General features: G+C 42.2%; 1 protein-coding gene across 1 annotated transcript in view; it reads left to right on the forward strand.

The window, feature by feature from the left end:
* LOC309554945 (uncharacterized protein) overlaps positions 1-21,610 on the forward strand; it is a 244,789-nt gene that overhangs the window by 91,435 nt on the left and 131,744 nt on the right. The window contains exon 10 of the mRNA XM_082256696.1: positions 2,908-3,150. Within this exon, the coding sequence (XP_082112822.1) occupies positions 2,908-3,150 (243 nt within the window). The remainder of the gene's footprint in view (positions 1-2,907; positions 3,151-21,610) is intronic.

Genomic DNA, 21,610 nt, shown 5'->3' on the forward strand with positions numbered 1-21,610 from the left:
ATGCTGTACTCAAATGAAATTGACGTCCTTTTTTTCCCAGAAACAGAGCTTTCTTTTGGTGGTATTTGATCACCTGTGCGATTTTTACTTTTTGCGCTATAAACAAATAAATAACGACAATTTTGAAAAAATAACAATATTTTCAAATTTTTTTTATATGAAATTACCCCAAAAAAATGTAAAAATCTAAATTTTTTAACATTTTAGGCCAATTTGTTTTCTGCTACATATGTTTGGTAAAAAAAATCGCAATAAGCGTATTTTGATTGGTTTGCGCAAAAGTTATTGCGTTTACTAACTAAGGGAAAGATTTTTGTCATTTTTATTGTTTTTTTTTTTAACGAGTAATTGCGGCGATCTGCAGTTTTTTTTGCGAGACTGTGACATTGCGGCGGACAGATCGGACCCTTGACTGACATTTTTGACACTTTTGGGGGTACCAGTGACATTACTACAGTAATCAGTGCTATACATATGCACTGTTACTGTAAAAGGGAAGGGGTTAACTTTATTGGAGAGGCAGGGGTTAAATGTGTCCCTAGGGGTGTGTTTCTAACTGTAAAGGGGCATGGCTTTTCGTGTAACCACAGAGATATACGATCCTACATAGCAGGACCATATGATCTCTGCAGTTACACAAGCGAGAATGACAAGCGGTTTTGTTTACATCAGCCGCCTGTCTTTTTCCCTCTGCAGCGGACGATCGCGGGTGGCCGGTGGACATCCAAACCGCTAGACACTCACGCGGGGAACACAGTGAACAAGCGGGGGCGGGAGCGTGCCTACGGCGGTGCGTGCTAGCCTCCTATTGGCTCGCGGGCGAGTGACGTACCCCTACGTCACTTTGCCCAGAGGGGCTGACCGCGCTGTAAATAGTCGTGCGGTGGTCGGCAAGTGGTTAAAAGCAGAAATATTAGGTTTCAATGGAGATGTCCTTTAAATCAGAAAACCAAGATTGGAAGTTACAAATGTCTTTTTGCTCAAATTATTTAAAGCGTTTGTAAACCGCTGGGCTTTTTTTTTTTTTTTTGGGAACCTGCAATGTAAAGCCATAATGTGCCTAGTATGTTAAACTTACCTTAAAACGAAGCCCTCCGGCGCCAAGAAGTCAGCGCTGCAGGGGTTCCCATCTTCAACTGTCTTGCTTCATGGACTTTGGCTCTGTGACTGGCCATCGCCGCGATAAGGTCACTCCCGCGCATATGTGTGCGGCAGCCGCGGTTCATGGCACGGGTGGCCTTCCTTCAGAGTGCATGCGCCAGTGATGTTACTGACTGCATGTAATGCAAATATCTTCTAAGCGGTGTACATTTAGGAGATATTTACACTACCTATAGGTAAGCCTTATTATAGGCTTACCTATAGGTAAAAACAAAAGATGGAAGTTTACTTCCACTTTAACTGTATACAGTACTTAACTACCTAAATCCTGTTTGCAATTCATTATTTTTTTTTTTTCATTTTTGTAGATACAAATCATTTTAATTTCTTTTCCACAGAGTAAACATTTTTGAATGCTAACCAATACTTATATTGGTATCTTACACCAAATGACCATTTTCAGAATTGTAAATCCCACAATACATGTTACTTCATGTGGCCCTTTTTTTTGAGTCACCCTGAGAATAAGCATGCAGCTAGTGCAGTCCAAAAGGTATGAATCCCTGTCTTGCATACTTGTTACAGGTCACTGACTCACCAGGGAGTAAATCCAGGATGAGGATGAACGTCTCAGGGAATATATTTTTTAACAAAAAAACAACAGCAATGGCAGCTCCCATGTCGTCACAGGTTTCTTTAAGGGGAAGTTTTGCCTTCAGGAGAGCAAATGCTGAGATCTGGGCAATCACCTGCATATTTCCACTCATAGGGGTTGATTTATTAAAGCCAAAGCAGTTCTCTTTGCAAGGAAATTTTTCCCTTGTTTAGTTAATGAAGTAAAGCTTTGCTGACTTCCATTATCCAATCATGTGCAACCAAAAATAGTGTTTTTTAATTTTCCTTGCACATCGTTGGGTATTTTTTGGCAAAGTGAAATTTCATCTCCCTCACTAAGCTCTGGGGGAAAATTCAAAATTAAACTTCCCTTGCAATGTAAACAGCCTAATTACCTTTAGTAAATAAACCTTAGTGTCTGGACGTTGTCTAGAAAACCTGTTGTCTGGAGAAACCTATAAGAGAAGAAAATAGTCTATCCTTCTAAAAATACGTCTGCATTTTACATCAGGCTTACCCACCTTGAGTGTTCTGGACCCCTACTCTCTCTCACAATTTACTGCTCCATTTAACAGATAAGTTGACCCTGCTTTTCAAAGAGCCCTTTCAATTTGCTGAACAGCTTAGACATATCCCTAAGCTCTAAAGAGTACTGGAAACATGCACGTGTGCGCTGCAGGGGCAGCCTCTGTCTGCTGATTTCAGAATTATAGGAACGCTCAAGGGAAGGAGGCTTTTCTTAGAATTTAACATTAGCATACAGCTCATGTCTATATTCGAAGAGTTCCTGGAGCATGTAAAGATGTTTTTTCTTTAATAATTGTGTTTTCAAGCAATCAGGCAGGCAGGACTGAATATATGGGTTAAGGTAATGTCACCAAAGTGCATTAGCAGTTTCGGAGCTTAAATAATACGATAATACAATTGATTATGATGTTATCTGGTGTGTTTTTTCTGCATCCCTTATAACAAATACATTATATAATAACTAGGTATGTGTCCAGTATTAGAAGAGTGTATAAAAAATCAGTCTAGCACAAACTCTTCCTAATAATTGGTAAGATCAGCTTACAGACAACCGACAAACTGCAAAGCACATAATGAAAGTAAAACCTACAGGAGCTGAAATTATTTATGAAGAACTTTCTTACTGGCACAGCTCTAAATGTTTTCCCTGTTTTCTCTTGAAAGAATGCAGTTACTTATATCTTCTCTTCAATGGCACCTGTAAGGCTACATGCCCTGATGGTTACTATGAAGATCTTGATGCTGGGAGATGTGTTTCTTGCCACATCAGCTGTGAAACATGCTCAGGGCCAGCAGACGATGACTGTGAGATGTGTCCTCCTGCCAGCTCCAAGCTGTACCAAGGCAGGTGTCTGACCAGCTGTCCTAGTGGAACTTTCTATAACAGCGAAGTCAAGGAATGTCAAGGTATGAGAGATCCTATTGTCAATTTTCATGTTATGATTTGCATATAATGCTATATGTCCCATACTGGGATCTTCATAATATAAGTGGTCTGTTAAATTGGATTATATATGAGCAAGTAAAGCCCAGGAAAGTACATTTGCTACAAGGGTGAGTTTAATCCCTTGGAGTAGTAACTGATTGCTGATAGACTCATACAGGTAGAATGCAGTAGCCTCTTGAAGCTATCGGTCACACAATTGTGCGACCATGCAAGGCTGTTGACTACTTGTAGTTTACTCCAAAGTCAGCCATATGTCTCATCTTTTTGTTCACCAATTGCAACACCTAGATTTTTTTTCTAGCAATTTTTGTAGAACTACTAAAAAATTCCTGTTATGCTATAGCATAATGAAGCAACTGCCTACAAATAGTTGGAGTTTATAACAGCCTAAAGCTCACAAAGATTACTCATGAGAGATTTTTTTGTGAAATTAGCAGGCCTGTGTGCAGGATCATAAATTGGACCCTTAGACATAGAGAAAATGAAAATGCCACATGCACTACGAGGCGTGGCGAAAAGTGGCTATTGTTTATATTGAGCAAAATACTGTGAGTGGCTTAAAAGGGTGTGGTTAAATATAGTCTGAGATGACGTACATAGTGTTGATGCCAAGAGGTATGACCTCATGCCCCACATAATTTCAAGACCAGCCAACCCTGGGCAGGCTAGAATGATGCAGTGGGGAGGTAGTAAACGGGGTTGGTAACTTCCACAACTTTTTTTTTACTGATAACTGAAATATAGGAAATTTACTGACAAGCTGCATTTTTCACTGACAACCTGAAATAAGTCAGGAACAATTCAAAAGTAAGACAATTGAGATTTAATCAATATGTAAACATTACAATATCCATGAGAAATAATCAAATAAACAAATGCCTTGCTTTTGAAAATGAAAAGTCAGTGTGATAAAAATGCAAATGTGACTTAAGATGATTAAATGCCTAGGAAAATTTAGGATGGGGAAGAAAATGCTGCTGTGCGTGTAGCATGCCGTGGCAAACATTTGCTATAGTCAGAACCTGAGAACAGTCACTGTGTTCACTGCAAGCCTCTGCCTTTAATCCTCAAAGTACTTAATTACTGTTGAAAATCTCATAGACACACACATAAACCTCAGCACAAAGGAGCATTTAAAAATAAAATAAATGAAATACATTTATCAATTACATTTGCTTTTGTGCACACAGAATGATATCCCTTTGTCTGTCTGAAGCTGGCTGAATGAAAAAAATTGAACTGATTTCCCCATTCACACAGCAGGACTTCCCCGCTGTCAAAATACAATGATTCACACTGCAGCTGATTGCCGGCATGTGCTGAATGAAGCAAAACTTTTCAACAAGCCGGGTTCATGAGAAATTGATCGATAGAACAGAAATGTCCAAACATGGATCGAAATTTGGCCCATTCTTTCCCATCCGGCCAAAATTTGATCCATGTATGGCCAGTTTTAGGCTACTTTAAGGAAGAACTTCTATAGTACTATGTAGCATACAACATGTTTAAAGTGTTTGTAACCTTTAAAAAGAATTCACTGCCAGCCCCTCTCTTTTATCCAGCCATAACGCACTATGTAAGTGTTTGTTGAAAACAAAGCCTCTAAATACCTTTTTTTCAAGATCTCTTCTGGCCTGTAACGTGACTACTCCATCTATGGGCTACAGTGGGAGGGGGACCAAGATCCTCCTCTGACGTCAGCCGGGGATGTCACATGAACACTGTACTGGCCGCTCAGCCCCTCCCGCTGTAACCTGTAGATGGGGGAGCAGAGTCACATGAGGGGCCTGAAAAGATCTGAAAAAGGTATTTAGAGTCTTTGTTTTCAACAAACACTTAAACTGTGTGTTATGGCTGGATAAAAGAGAGGGGCTGGCAGTGACATTTTTTTACAGTTTACTTTGCTAACAATAGCGGCAGGAGGGGGAGGCAAAGATAACTCACACACACAGGAGCTGACAGGTAGGGAGGGGGAGAGAGGAGATCAGCGGATGATGGAAGCATGTAAATTGACCATGGTAATTGGGTCTCAGCAGCCATCATTTCTGTGGTTGGTACACAGAGGGGGACACAGGAACAGGCAGGATCAACCAGGTTTTTTTTACAACTTAGATAGGGCAGATTAGAAAGCACAAGCACTGTGCTGTTTCATCTGCTCTAATGGAACAGGAGCTCTTTTTTTTTTTTTTTTTTTAGGGTTACAACCACTTTAAGTAAGTATAAGAAGTCAAGATAAGAGTGGAGAGGGGGGGGGGGTGGAAATAAAGTGAAAGAGAGAGAGAAAGGGGGGTGAGAGAGGAGGGTGAAGGTAAGGAGTGTGAGACAGGGAAATGGGTGAAGAAGGGGGAGAGAGGAAGGTGAGAGAGGGTGAAGGGTGTGAAAGAGCAAGAAGAGGGTGACAGAGGAGAGAGAGAGAGAGGAGGGTGAGAGAGAGAAGTGGGACATGGGGGGGACAAAATAGGAGAAATAGGGAGGAAGAAAGGTGGGTAAAGAGAGGGGTAGGAGTGTAGGGGAGGAGGAGGAGGGGGATGAGAGAGAGAGAGGGGGATGGAAGAAAGGGGGAGGATGAGAGAAAAAGAGGAGGAGAGAGAGAGGGAGGAGAAGGAGGATGTGGGGGAGAGGTAGAGGGAGAGGAAAAAAGGGGAAATAAGGGAGATAGAGAGGAGATAGAGAGGAGAAAATGAAGAGAGAGTGAGGGAGAAATGGGGGAAGGAGAGAAAGGGGAAAAGGGAGGGGCTGGGAGTACAGTGGTGACAGGATGGGAGGCGGAGCAGATACAACCCTACTCGAGTGCAAGCTGGCTTCTCTGCCCAGGTGTGCACCTCGACCAGCCCCGCTCTCCAAGCCTGCTATTGCAGTTTACAATTTAGCCGGCTCTGGAATTGCACATGCGCAGTTAAAAACCCGGCAAGAAGCTTATATTTTTATGGGCACTTTTATCATGTCCTGGACAATTACAGGCAGAAAAAAAGTGCCTATTTTTTTACGAACCGTACATAATTTTAGGGATGTTTGGCAACACTGGTGGTGCAGTGCTATCTGCAGACTATCTTTGTCCTGATTGCACAAAGTGACAGTGTCTTTTTAAAGACTGCAAACCTAGCTACAAGCAATATTCTGGGTTCTACAAATGATTGTAGGAGGGTCTATTGTTTTCAGTCAATTAGGACGTGTATGGTGCATTTGTGGTGCTAAACAGTATGAAGAATATTGGTATATGAAGATTGCATATATCATGAGCATATTCAGTCTTATACAGAGCCCCACCCTCTACCTACAGGGATTACTGAAGTAGCTGGTGCAATGCATCTGTATTAGCGTATCACTGTGCCAAGCTGGCAGTGACTGTGGGTGGCCAGAACTACAATCCTACTGTCAACAATTGAGGCATTCTCTGCCTGCGCAGCCGAAAATAGAAAAAAAGTGCCATGGTTGCTACCTCCTCTTGCTTCCCTCTGGTGAAATGATGGGGCCCAGGGACATTGTATCAAGTTTCTTTTATTTACTCAATGTATGCAGTGTGTGTCAGGGCACAGTAGGCCCCCCTTTTCTCATGCCATCTGTGTACCATTATAGAGGTTTCCCTTCACTTCCTGGCCCATAGCCAAAACAGGAAGTGAGAGAAATCCCTGGTTATCAACAGGGTCACCAGAACTAGTGTCCTTATTGAAAGACTTTCCCTCTATTTTTTTTTCTGCTGACAACCCAAAATTAGGGATATTCTTTCATTTTCACTCTTGGTAATAATGGTAAAAAGGATGGAAAGAAAGGGTGAATGTATCTAAAGGGAACACAAACAGAAAAAAAATCAGATAGCTGTTCTAATCCTTCTCCTATCTTTTAATGCAGCGGTCACTACCTTTTCTGCATTGTTTGCTAAGATTGTGGGGAACGTGTCATTGTTGGAAGAGGTGGTGGGTTGATAGTGATGTCAAACACAGCGGAGTGAACTTTAAATCAGTTATTTAACTTGTTGCATTGTTATTGTAGCAACCTCTATCTTAGTTGCTGGAGTGAGTTTTTTTCCTTTAGTGTAGGTACATTGTTTTGAATCTGGGTACATTGTTTTGAATCTGGGTCAGGGTGAGTGATCCAGGGAGGCTGGAATGACTCATCAGGCATCATCTCTGTTACCTCCCCCTACTTACTGGAACATTGGAGAAAATTCCATAAGAATGGGAGGGAACTTAGGATGAGCTTCCTGGTGTATTCATGAGGGCCCCAGCCAATCCCCCAGAAGGACTGGAAGGGGGCAGGCACCTCATATATATTCAGTTTCAGCCCAGCAGGGGCAGTGTGGAGTTTGGATGGAAGCTGGAGATTTAGTGCTGATGAGGCTGTCAGAGACCCTTCAGGGTAACCCCCTAGTCTGGAGGGGGGCAGGGGTGACCTTGGGCCTGGGGCTTGGGTGCAGGAGGGATCCTCTGACAACACAAGGAGGAATCCTGTCCAGTGGCCAGACGTGAGGACTGAAGGAGCAAGCGAGCATGTCCAGGAGATCTCCAGGGAGAAGACAGCCAGGTGACTGGTGAATGAGACAATCGGAGAGGACTGAGGGGCATCCTGAGAGGACTGATGAGTGGCAGTCTGGGAAAGCTGTAGAGTCAGTCTGGGAGGACTGTGTAAGATTAGCCAGGAGGGCTTGTGAAAGGGGGAGCTGCAGCCAGGTGGGCTGGCAGTGCCTTTAGAGGTGGTGCTGGGATCAGTAGTCACAGGAAGGTAGCTGGACACTGGGACTTTTCTACACACCAAAGGAGCCAGCAGTCCCTACCTGTAAAGCACTTTTACTGGATCTGGCTTAGTGCCTAGTCAGATTTCCCAAACACTGTTCCAGCTGGGCCTGAGCGTTTCTGCAAGCAAGATTTGTGCAGGAGGCAGAAGTGGAGTGTATATATGGATTGTATATAGTTGTTTCCCTGAAGAGTTTATTTTTCTGAAAAGTCAAGTGGGCATCCCATAATCCCCCTATCCCCATCAAAGTTTACAACCCCTAATAAACAAAACAAACAAAGTTGCATGACTGTTTCCTGACTCACCAGCTGCTCCTAAGGGGTAGTGCTACATTATTTGAGAAATTTTGCGACTAAAAATTGGAATTATGCAGTAAAAGGATTACTCCCTTTAAAAGGCACCGTGTGCTAATTTATCATCTGCGTGTATTTGGTTAATTGGGCAGTGTTTTTTTCAATCTTTTGTCTGAGATTGTCTGTATTTTTCTATGAAACCATGAGAATATTTAGATCATTTAAAGAAAAAAAACTGTTTAATGCATCTATCTGTAAAGATTAAAATGAAATAAAGGAGGGTCCTTGTTGGGTTTGAATGACAATATCTATAATCTATAATATAACTTTGAAGCTAGGCAAGCTTTTTTGGTTCATTAAAGCATTGTAGCTAATTTGGATGGAGCAACATATTTTTTTTATTAAGGTTACTTTTGTACTTTATTAACATATTATGACAAGCACATAATTGTCCATGTCCTGGATCCATGCCTTAATCTCTTTGTTCTGCCACACAGTGACATAGCAGCACGTTCTGCCAGCTCCTGGCATTTGTAGTGTAGGTCTGGTTCCTTTGGTCTAGAGAAATTGAATGGGTGGAATGGAATGTTATTCAAAAAAGAACATAAGCAATGCAGGAGAAAAGTCTGCTAACTGGCATTGGCGTCAAATCTAAGAATAACAAGTTAATGCTCAGTGGTGAAGAGCTTCCTTTGAATGACTCAACTGACACAATTCATATGACAGAGGTTAAGAATCTGGATACAGAAATTGTTACAGCATTAAATGTATCCCCAGACAAATCTCTGTAACAAAATTGACCACGTTTCTGGCGCAAGTCTCATTTACACTGATAGTCTAGGCTAGGGCAAGGTTATACAATTTAAAGCCATTGATCGTTAATAATAATAATAATAATATTAAATAATAAAAATAATAATAATTGACGAATAATACTTAAAGTAATATTAAAGTCTTTTTTTTTTTTTGTTTAAAAATTCCGAAAATTCCATGTTATACTTACCTGCTTAATGCAGTGGGTTTGCTTCAAGCAGCCCAGATCCTCCTCTTCTCGTGCTACTCGCTGGCACATCTGGCCCCTTCCTCCTGTCGAATGCCCCAACAATAACAGCTTGCCATGGGGCCCAAGCCGAGCCGCTGCTTGTTTGACAGCAGCAGGAGCCAATGGTTCCTGCTGCTGTCTCCGCCAATAAGGAGGGAGAGTCCTGGATAGCGGAGACTCTCATGCAACATCACTGGATCGAGATGGGGTTCAGAGAGGTATTAGGAGCTGAGGGGGACTGCTGCACACATAAGGTTTTTTTTATCTTATTGCATACAATGCATTAAGATAAAAAACCTTTTGCCTTTAGAGTCACTTTTATCTTCATCTTTTAAAAATGTCCTATTCATTTTATGTTTCATTTGCACCACTGAAAGGTGCTCTAGTACCTGTTTCTCTTAAAGTGTTACTAAACCCACAACAGTAAAATCAGTCTATGCAGTAAAGCATGCTTGTTATATTCAGTGTGGAACCTAAGGGGTTAATCCTATGCATTGTGTAAAAAGGCTGCTTGTATGCACAGATCCTCCTCTTCTTCCACTGACTCCAAAACATATCTGGGTAGAACAGAGCCTTTGGAGTCAGGCTGCACATGCTCAGTTTGTTGTATATTGCTAGAGAAGTTTTTTTTTCTTGGGAGGGTGCATGTGATCAGCATCGGGCCAATCAGCCCTGTCCAGACAGAGGGTCAGGGGTCCTGCAGCCTCATAGGACAGCTCAGTGCAGTATGAAAACTCCTTCTACAAGCTTCACCAGGAACAGGTAGAAATCACAAGACTACTATATACTGCTGATGAGAAAATGTATTTAGCAGTTTATATTTGCTAAAATAATTGCATTTCCATGTTCTCTGTACTGTGGGAGACCAGATACAGTGAAAAAGGATCCTGGGTTTAGTAACATTTTACATGAAAGTATATGCAACAAATTCGTTTTAAAATAGAAATTCAAGTCAAAACATTTGTGTATAGATATAACCTAACCTAAATAACCCTTCCCCATTCTACTTAAAACATAAAAATTGGCTTTACGAACACTTTGAAAGAGAAGTTTGGGAAAGAATAAAACCCAAACATATATCCGATGGAGCAGCTGTCTGTCACCGGCTCTACACCAAGAACTGAATGATCAAAGACTTCTGATCAGTCAGTTCTCCGGTCTGCTGAGAGCACAAAGCGCTGACTGTCATCTGTGTTCCTGTCATTGTCTGATTGTTATTTACCGGCTCTGTGCTCTGCCCCTCCAGTGCTCACTGGAGCGCCGTCTGTGGAGGAGACGGTCCGGCATCTGGGCGGATTCTGACATTATCGGCAGGATTCCTGCAGAGGCTGGACCGGCTCTGTAGCATCAACTGACAGCGGGCTTTAGTGCACTCCTCTTACCTATTGGAGAAGTATGTTGAAAAGAGCTATGACCCTACTTCTCCTTTAATGCTATTGGCAGTAACACAATAGTGGAGGCTGGTTAAATTCTTAAACCTAGAGTTTACTTAAATTCGCTTAAAAGAGTAACATCTAAACAATATACAAAACTCTCTTGGGGCAGGGGTCCTACATCTATTAGTACTAATATTATTAGGCTTATTCTTAAAAACAGTGCAAAGAGCAGTTATGGTATATGTAAATCCCCAAAACCAACCAGAAAGCTCTAAGCTCTACTGAAATAAAATTGTGCCCTATGTGCTGCTTTTAGACGGAAACTAACTACAAGTGTATTTTTTCTATTCAAAAATGTATTTTGCATATAAAGTGCTTTCTGGGGATCATGCTTTACGAAATGCAATTTATGCTATAAAAAGAATACCTAGGGAAGCCAAAGGGACTTTTTAATTATGATAATGACAATTAGTAAATGCGTAACAAAACAACTCACTAGCTTTCTATTCCCAGGCTCCTGCAATGATATTTAGGTGGTACTATTAGAGATTTACAAAAAAGTTAATGAATTCCCCAATTTTATTGAGATGCACATAATTTTGACATTGTATTTTATTACATTTTAACTGTAGAAATATAAAATTCAAAACACCTACCATGAGTTTTTTTTCTAACTACTCTCTGAAGTCAACAGACATGTTTTTAAAGGAGTATGATCCTTTATAGAATTGGAATTAGTTTATGAGTATATCAAATAATAATGTAATTACAAAATTTAAATCCACCCATAGCTTTATCTAGTTGAGTTTTTCACTTTGAACAACTAGAAAATATCATGTGTTTCATTATAGAATGTTTTTATATAAGTGACCAGAAAGTAGAATACTTGTTGATTAAATGTGCACAATTATGTGTAATATTTATAAAAGAAATGCCTTTTTTTAAAAGAAACATCTTTTTGCTATGTTCTGCTAAGCAAAAAGTAGTACTGGATTGACATCTATGTGGTAAATTTACTTATGCCTAAAAGTACTTCAAAACAACTTTCAGAGACCTAAGGTGAGCCCAAAACCTTACTCTGTAATCACAATTTCTTTACTAAAAAAGTTAAAGTGTTCTGCTTATCCTCTGATTACCCTATGATCATAGACATTTAGGAGGTAGGATCAGCCTAAACGTACCCATGCCACTTATTTCAGTGAGACATAAGAAGTTCTACTGTGTTAATATGTAAAGGTCAATATTTCTAGAACCAAGGCTGAACTAAATGGCATTGAAATGTAAAGCACTTTTACCTGTCTACAAATATTTCCTGTTTTTTAAGTTCAGCAGCTACGTAAGTAAATCTCAGAATGTTTATCTCTCTATCTTTTTCATAAATCTATCATGAAGCTGTTTTTATACATATGTAGCACCCTACAAAGTAGGTGCTAGGTAAAGCATAGTGGGCCTTGTCTGCTTAACAGCAGGGCCATGATTTTCACCTGGGCTGTCATGGCTCCCAGGTGTGGCTGTTGAGACTGGGGAGTCTCCCCACTATACTCACTGAGAGGGTTCTCATTGGGCGGTGGAGGAAACCCAGCCAATGCCTCATCCAGGCCTGTATCTACCCCAGAAAGGCAGATTCTGCCGCACAGCATTCCGGGAGTGGGTATAAGTCTTAGGGGAGCACATGACACAGCATCTTTGGCGGGAAGCAGAGTTCAAGGATCGAGAGTTCGGCTGTCTCTCCTCCTGTTAGAGGAATCGGGTGTCCCAGGCGGCTTGCCTGAGGGGACAGAGGGCTGAGCTGAGCTGCAGAGAGGATCCGGTGTGCCGAGGACCAGCAGAGCTGAGAGGGGTCCAGTTTCAGGAAAGCATTCCCAATTCATGAGTACTGCAAACTGCCCCTGGGGGGTCTGCCTAGAGAGAGGGGACCACTCCGGTGAAGGTCAGAGGGATCCAGGAGCTAGCTAGCCGGTACAGGAGCAAGTGTAAAGGCCAGTGTTGACCCTGAAGAGCAAAGGGGGTGCCAGTGTGTGGACCCTGAAGCGTAGAGGGGGTGGCTAGTGAGAGGACCCTGAAGCGTAGATGGGGTGCCTAGTGAGAGGGCCCTCAAGTGTAGAGGGGGTGCCTAGTGAGAGGACCCTGAAGTACAGAGGGGCCCCAGCGGTTGGGCCCTGAAGTGTTAAAAGTGTACAGCATGCAGTGTGCAGTGTACAGTGTTGAGAGTTGCAGAAGCAGTATACAGAAGCTACCTCAGTCAGGAAGGACTGGAGGGAGCAGTGTTCGGGACTTTTGAGCTAACCAGAGTGTCAGAAGTCAAGTACAGTACAGCAAGTCAGTGTTTTTCAAGCGCCAACAAACGTTGGTCGGCATCCAGCCGGCGTCAAGACAGTGCTGAAAGGCATTTTTCTCCAAAGTGTCCCATTTTTACCTAGTTGAGCCAGAGGAGTATCCCACTCTTTCCCTTCTCCCATCCCCAATATAAAATAAACAAAACAAACCAAAGATACCGGATTGGTCCTTGACTCAAATCTCACTCTTGGGTATTCAGCTTAAATGGGCTGAAGGTGTCACCGGTAACAATGCCAGACCCACATCAGGCCCAATGCCTGGAAATCCTGCTACACAATCTAATACAGTGCTGTAGGGCAGATAGGGGATGTGTATGCACAGATCCACCCTTATTTTTTGGGTTCCCCAAACTGAACCTTCACTTCAAACTGTTTTGTGTAGGACAGTAGTAATATTCATTTCTTTTAACAGAGGGCGCAAGCAGTTAGGTGCAGTGAGGTCCGCCTGACACATATACTGTATAGTGGTTTTATATGTCATATTTGAATGAGGGACACAGTTACCAGTGCAATATATTACCCACTTTAAAGCAGGGCGCTTTCACCCCCTTCCTGCTCAGACTGATCGCCACGCTGTGCACCCCAGGGGGGCACGCACGAGCGGCGTAAACAAAGACAGTGCATGTGACCGGCTGTGATTGGACACAGCTGGTCACATGGTAAAGAGTCATTTTCTTTGGCTCTTTACTCTAATCAGGGATGGGCTGTGCCCCGAGGGACAAGCCTCATCCCCCGATCGCCACGCTACGCACCCCTTGAGGCACGCAAGAGCAACGAGAACGGGTGGAAACCATATGATGCCCGCCCGGAGGGTGGGGATGTTCCTGCTGGCATAATTTTACAATACCCTGGTAGGGAAGTGGTAATCATAAGGTATGAATTTATGAAATTAGAACTGCATTACTGGTCAGAGATTCTTTATTTATAGAGCTCTGCTATTATATCTGCCTAGAGCCCATTTTTTTGTTTTTATCTAGCAGCAAATTAATTGGTACTACTGTTTATGGAAATTTGGTTTATATTGAACACATTGGATTAAGGTGGATATGCATCAGCCCTGAATTCCCCAAATCATGAACACCAGGATAGCAATGGGCGCACTTCCTATTTATTGTACATAGTTTCTTTATCTTTGTTGGTACATGTGAGCATTGTTCAGAAAACCACACTTAAAAAGTTAATTGTTGGTAACCTAATCGAACCCAGAAAGCTGTTTATTGATATTAGTGTATTCAGCTACTACAGTTTATACATATATGTGTATATCTATATAAATAAATAAATAAAAAAAAAAAAAAAAAATATATATATATATATATATATATATATACAGTATATATACAGTATATACACAGTGCCTTGCGAAAGGATTCGCCCCCCTTGAACTTTGTGAAGCATCAACAACAAGTGGGACACAATCATGAAGTGGAACGAAATTTATTGGATATTTCAAACTTTGTTAACAAATAAAAAACTGAAAAATTGGGAGTGCAAAATGATTCAGCCCCTTTACTTTCAGTGCAGCAAACTCTCTCCAGAAGTTCAGTGAGGATCTCTGAATGATCCAATGTTGACCTAAATGACTAATGAGGATAAATAGAATCCACCTGTGTGTAATCAAGTCTCCGTATAAATGCACCTGCGCTGTGATAGTCTCAGAGGTCCGTTTAAAGCACAGAGAGCATCATGAAGAACAAGGAACACACCAGGCAGGTCTGAGATACTGTTGTGGAGAAGTTTAAAGCTGGATTTGGATACAAAAAGATTTCCCAAGCTTTAAACATCCCAAGGAGCACTGTGCAAGCGATTAATATTGAAATGGAAGGAGTATAAGACCACTGCAAATCTATGAAGACCTGGCCGCCCCTCTAAACTTTCAGCTCATACAAGGAGAAGACTGATCAGAGATGCAGGCAAGAGGCCCATGATCACTCTGGATGAACTGCAGAGATCTACAGCTGAGGTGGGAGACTCTGTCCATAGGACAACAATCAGTCGTATACTGCACAAATCTGGCCTTTATGGAAGAGTGGCAAGAAGAAAGCCATTTCTAAAAGATATCCATAAAAAGTGTCGTTTAAAGTTTGCCACAAGCCACCTGGGAGACACACCAAACATGTGGAAGAAGGTGCTCTGGTCAGATGAAACCAAAATTGAACTTTTTGGCAACAATGCAAAACGTCATGTTTGGCGTAAAAACAACACAGCTCATCACCCTGAACACACCATCCCCACTGACAAACATGGTGGTGGCAGCATCATGGTTTGGGCCTGCTTTTCTTCAGCAGGGAGAGGGAAGATGGTTAAAATTGATGGGAAGATGGATGGAGCCAAATACAGGACCATTCTGGAAGAAAACCTGATGGAGTCTGCAAAAGACCTGAGACTGGGACGGAGATGTGTCTTCCAACAAGACAATGATCCAAAACATAAAGCAAAATCTTCAATGGAATGGTTCACAAATAAACATATCCAGGTGTTAGAATGACCAAGTCAAAGTCCAGACCTGAATCCAATCGAGAATCTGTGGAAAGAACTGAAAACTGCTGTTCAGAAACGCTCTCCATCCAACCTCACCGAGCTTGAGCTGTTTTGCAAGGAGGAATGGGCAAAAATTTCAGTCTCTCCATGTGCAAAACTGATAGAGACATATCCCAAGCGACTTACAGCTGTAATCGCAGCAAAAGGTGGCGCTGCAAAGTATTAACTTAAGGGGGCTGAATCATTTTGCACGCCCAATTTTTCAGTTTTTTATTTGTTAAAAAAGTTTGAAATATCCAATAAATTTTGTTCCACTTCATGATTGTGTCCCACTTGTTTTTGATTCTTCACAAAAAATTACAGTTTTATATCTTTATGTTTTAAGCCTGAAATTTCCAGTTTTGCTTCATTCCCTCAATTCCTATTGCTATATTTACCAGCAGTGGTGAGTGATCAGACACTCCTCTAATCAAATATTCAACAGAGACAACCCTAGAAATAATTTTATCATTTCCCAGCGCCAGATCTGTTCTTGACAGACATCCCCTTCCTGGCATGGCCCAGGAATAAGCCCTGGTCTGGGGATTAAGCATTCGCCACAAATCTCTCCATCCAAATTCTTCCCCTAACTCACGAAACAAGTGGTTTTCAAGTTCTTTTTAGGGGGGGTCCATGCCTGTCCACCAGCGGGTCCCACAGAAGATTAAAGTCTTCCAGGCATAGCACTAATGCCTCTGGGTATAAACTTGCAAATAGCATAGCTTCTTTAATTACACTTAATGTAGCAGGTGGTGGATTATATATACCTAAAATAACAAATGGTGTATCATACACTTTAGCTCGTACAAATACATATTGCCCTTCAGGGTCTACCTTTTTTTGAAAGCACTTCCATGGTACAGACCTATGGACAAGCAGTGAAACCCCCCTTGCATATGTTGAATAGCTCGAGTGTATTGACCATTGGATCCAGGGTTTACACAACTAAATTTGTTGTATCTGGGATCATATGTGTCTCTTGCAAGCATATAATTTGTGCTTTAGTTTGTAATATATTTTTAATTACCTGGGATCTCTTCTGGGGGGGGGTCCCTAGACCCCTAGCATTCCATGATAGGAACCTACATTGTGTAGTCATATATTTAGCTGTAGGTTCACTTCCCAAAAGGGATCCCATATATCTAACCGTCTATCTATTACATAGTTACATCGTTTGTGAGGTTGAAAAAAGACATCAGTCCATCCAGTTCAACCTATGATGTGTGTGTGTGTTTGCTATTAACCATACATTGTATACCCCTGTATGTTGTGGTCTTTAAAGTGCCCATCTAATAGTTTTTTGAAACTATCAATGCTCCCTGCTGATACGACTGCTTGTGGAAGAGAATTCCACATCCCCACTGCTCTGACAGTAAAGAACCCCTTACGTATTTTTAGCTTAAACCGTTTTTCTTTAAGATTTAGTGAGTGGCCACGTGTCTTATTGTATTCCCTTTCTCTGAAAAGTTTGTTCTTTATGCTAGGGTTGCCAGTACAGTATTTGTACATTGATATCATATCCCCTCTCAATCGTCTCTTCTCCAGAGAGAATAAGTTCAGTGCTTGTAGTCTTTCCTCATAGCCGATGCCCTCCATTCCCCTAATTATTTTTGTTGCCCTTCTCTGGATATCAAGGCGGCCATAATTGTTCAGTTAGGCTGTCATGTGCTCTCAGGTGTCTGTTGCGTTTGGGGAGTCTCCCCACTGTGTTCAATGAGGGCTCTCATTGGACAGTGAAGGAAACCTGACCAATAGCACACCAGGGCTTGTATCTATCCCAGAGGGCAGAATATGTCGCAATGCATCCTGGGATGGGGTATAAGTCTGAGGGGAGCACATGATAGGGTTTCTTTGGCGGGAAGCAGAGTCCCAGGAGGAGGGTGACATCTGTCTCTCCTCCTGTCAGCGAGAGGAAAGGTGTCCTTAGCGGTTGGCCTAGAGGACAGAAGGTTGAGCTGAGCTGCAGAGAGGGATCCAGTGTGCTGAGGACCGTGTGGAGCTGTTGGGGTTGGAGTTTCCAGGAAAGCAGAGTCGTGAGTACTGTGGGTCTGCCTGGGATAGGAGACCACTCCAGGAGGTCAGAGGGATCCAGGAGCCAGCTAAAATGGAGGAAGCTTAGAAAGGGAGTGCCAGAGTCTAAGCCCTGAAGAGAATTCAGTGAGAGAGGGTGCAGGTGTGGGCCCTGAAGTGTTAAGAGTTGCAGAGGTGTTACAAGTAGCTACCTCAGCCAGGAGGGCTAAAGAGAGCTGTGCAAAGGACTTTGTGTCACCGGGGAGTGTCAAAGTGAGTTCAGTGTTAACAAGGCACCAAGTCAGTGTTAACAAGCGACAACCGGCGTTGACTGGCATTCAGCCGGCGTTAAGTCAGTGTCAAGAGGCATTTTTCTCAGTTGTCCCATTACATTGTGTATAGTCGAGCCAGAGGAGTATCCCACTCATTCCCTTCTCCCATCCAAGTTCCTAAAATAAATACAAAAACCAAAGATGCTGGACTGTTTCTTGTCTCAGTGCTCACACTTAGAGAACATGCTTAAATGTGTTGTTGTTACTAGCGGTAACCCTGGCAGACCCACTTCCAGCACAAAGGCTGGAAATCCTGCTACAGACATACAAAAAAGAGAATTCAGGCAGCAAAGACAAAAAAAGACAAAACTGCATGACATAATATCATGTTATCCATGGCCGCCCATGTAAAGGCAGAGCTGGACTGGGGGAGCATGAACATGTGAACATGTAATGTGTATGGGAAAAAAAAAGGGGGCGCTGCAGAGCAGCCTGCAGCACCAGGAATGTAAATTAAAGCCTCGTAATGGTAAACATAAAATGATTATCGGACAAATTTTCTTTTGTTTTTGTTGCATGCTAGTCTCATATGGAAAGTGAAGAGGTTACTTTCATACGAAAATTCTCGTATGACAGAATTCAACTTCAGAAGTGATGTCATGTGTTGAATTTTTTTGTATGTATTCTTTAGTTTCCGAGCATGCCTAGTCTTGTTCTGATGGTTTTTTGGATGAAAACTGTACTAATTAAATGAAAATTTGATGTTGTGTTCGATTACGATAAAAATTTTATAGCCCGCACATCCAGTTTGTGTCGTCTGAAAATTCGTAATCGGCTGTCGAAAGCACTATACTAACAATCCTAAAATCGGCAGATCGTTTGTCGGACTAAATTTTACTTCCAATTTTCTTATTGTGTGAATGATAGGGTGACCAGACGTCAACGGTTTCTGGGGACAGTCCCCGGATTGAGGACACTGTCCCCGGTCCAAGTCTGTCCCCGGTTTTGTCCCCGGATTCAGGGCTGGATTAATGTAGACAGGGCATCCCATGCTGGCTGAGAAACAGCCTAGTGGCTCAGATGCAGATGCCCCCTGCTGGACGATCTCATTGCCGCTCCTGCTGCTGTTCAGTGAAGGAGAGGCAGAGCCAAAACTTTACTGTGTGGAGTGCTGAGACTGAGAGATGAGTAGATGGGGGATTTGTTTGTACACAGATGAGGGCAGTGGGGGAGCAGGGGTCAGAGCTGATGCAGCTGCATGGAGAGATGGAGAGTTTAGCTATTGTGGGGGAAGGGCTAAGAGGTGGCTGCAGAGATAATATGTGAGAGAAGGGTGCAAACAAAAACAATTTGAGATCAAAACAGGGAGAGCCCCCCGAAGGTTTCAACACCCATAGCAGAGTAATCCCACTAGTCTCAAAGAAAATAGATAAGGAAGAAACTCCACAGACCTGTAGCAGGTGCCATCAGAAAGGAGATCTCAGGAGAGAGAGAGAAGATTAAAACCAAGGGCTGGAATGAAGGCTCCAGAGTGGATAACAAGCAGGAAGAAATGATTGCAAACAGTATGCGAGAGCCAAGATAAAGAAGAGCAGAAAAGTGTGTGTGTATATATACCCCTATACAGAAGTTCAAATGTCATGCCTGCCTCCAAAGAACCCAAAAAAATGCCCAAAAAAAACCCTGCAATAACACACCTGGGCGTTTTTTTTGGCGCAGGCGTTTTTTTGGGCATTTTTTTGGAGGCAGGCAAAACATCTGAACTTCTGTATAGGGGTATATATACACACATACTTATATGTATATATACCCATACACATACTGTATATAGGTGGGAAAGTAGCAGAACACTATACTTGCGCTAATGAAATAATTAACACCAATATGGCTCCGCTCTTATATATGTGTAAGTGTAAAATACATATAAGTGTGTGTGTGTATATATATATATATATATATATACCCCTATACAGAAGTTCAGATGTTTTGCCTGCCTCCAAAGACCCCCAAAAAATGCCCAAAAAAACGCCTGCTGCAAAAACACACCTGGGCATTTTTTTTTGGCGCAGGCATTTTTTTGGGCATTTTTTTGGGTTCTTTGGAGGCAGGCAAAACATCTGAACTTCTGTATAGGGGTATATATATATATACACACACACTTATATGTATTTTACACTTACACACATATAGGTGTGATAGGAGCGGATATTGGTGTTAATTATTTAATTAGCGCAAGTATAGTGTTCTGCTCCTTTCACAACTATATGTGTGCAGGTGTATATATACAGACATGTGTGTGTATATATACTCCTATACACATGTTCAGATGTCATGCCTGACTCCAAACATGTCCTCAAAAAATCCCTATGAATGCCTGCAGCCAAAAAGCAGGCTGACCGGTGAGAAGCCATATCAGTGCTCTGAAAGTGACATAAGAGAAACAATCTTTTCTCTATAGCGGTCACCCTGATATGGAAGGGTTTTGTCACCCTGCCATAGCAGTCAGAGTCAGTTAACCCTACACTACACTACGGTCCCCTTACACTTAACACTTTCCCTACAGAAACTGAATAATTAAAGCTAACTATAGTGGAAAATAGCACCCTAACTACACTAGATATCCCTTTCCTCACACTAAAAATTGCTAAATGACACTTTGAAGCAGAAGTAACAGAACTGCTTCCACTCTCTTCCATGTCCCTGTATAACAATGCTAGGAATTTGGCGGGGGCTATCTTATATACTGGGGTGCGTATTCAATAATGATTGGACTATGGACCCCCTAGTCACTCCAATCACATTCCTAGCATTCTCCTGCCCCCTCAATTGGCTTTTACTGATGGTTCTGGTCCAATCACGGGCTTTTAAAGCCCATTTCCTGAACCATTGCATTTTGGTCGGTTCTGGTTGCCAAATTCCGAACTTTTTCAGCAAAAAGTTCTAAATTCGGCCGAACCTCGAACAGCCAATGTTCGGGTCGATATATAAAATAGAGCAGCGCTAGTATATAAATCAAGATAGTAATGGAAATGAACAGCATCAATGATAGGAGAAATAATAGTCCATGCAATGCCCGTGAAGTAAAGGTGACATAAAACTTTCTGATTGAAGAAACAGGTGCTCTTAGTGCACTCACGACCACCACCTTATAGATTGGCCTCTCACCTTAACACTACTTGTACTAGGCGTATACACTCCTCTCACACCGAACAATCGTGGAACGGTCCTCCCCTTATTGAACGCAATGGATCGGCCACAATCTAACACTCCACAACACCAATAAGCCAGCAGTACTCCTGGGTCAGCTCAGATCGGCAGCTCCACTCATGAACATGTATTAGGGAACATAAAACCGGGCTAGCCCATAGTGTAATACTAATAAACTTTAATGATAAAGTGCATAAAAAGACAGCCTCTTACTTTGTTGCAGATAAAATCAGCGTATAATGACACAGCGGTACCGGCGAGTCTTGCAGAGACCTCGCCGGGTTCCAGACAGCAGCGGGTGACGTCGACGGCTCCGCCTTCCCCCCGTACGCGTGTCGTCCCCCAATGGGACCCGAACCGTTCGATCATCCCTAGTGATCAAGACCTAATGGTGCCACAACCTATAAATCACAAAAATGTTATAGGTCCCAATGTAATCATATAAAACAAATCAATTCTAAATACAAATGTAAACATCAATTGTAAACAGCCACAGTGTTTTAGAAGTCTAGCTACAAAGTATCTGCATGAGCAAGTATGTAACCCACAAAGCAGGTTTGGAGGCTTAAAGCTGAACTTTAATGCAGAGATCCACCCAAAAGTGGAAGCCCTGCTTATCTGACTCCTCTTCCA

This window comes from Pelophylax lessonae, assembly GCF_965119305.1.
Source record: "Pelophylax lessonae genome assembly, chromosome: 4".
NCBI classification, from domain to species: domain Eukaryota; kingdom Metazoa; phylum Chordata; class Amphibia; order Anura; family Ranidae; genus Pelophylax; species Pelophylax lessonae.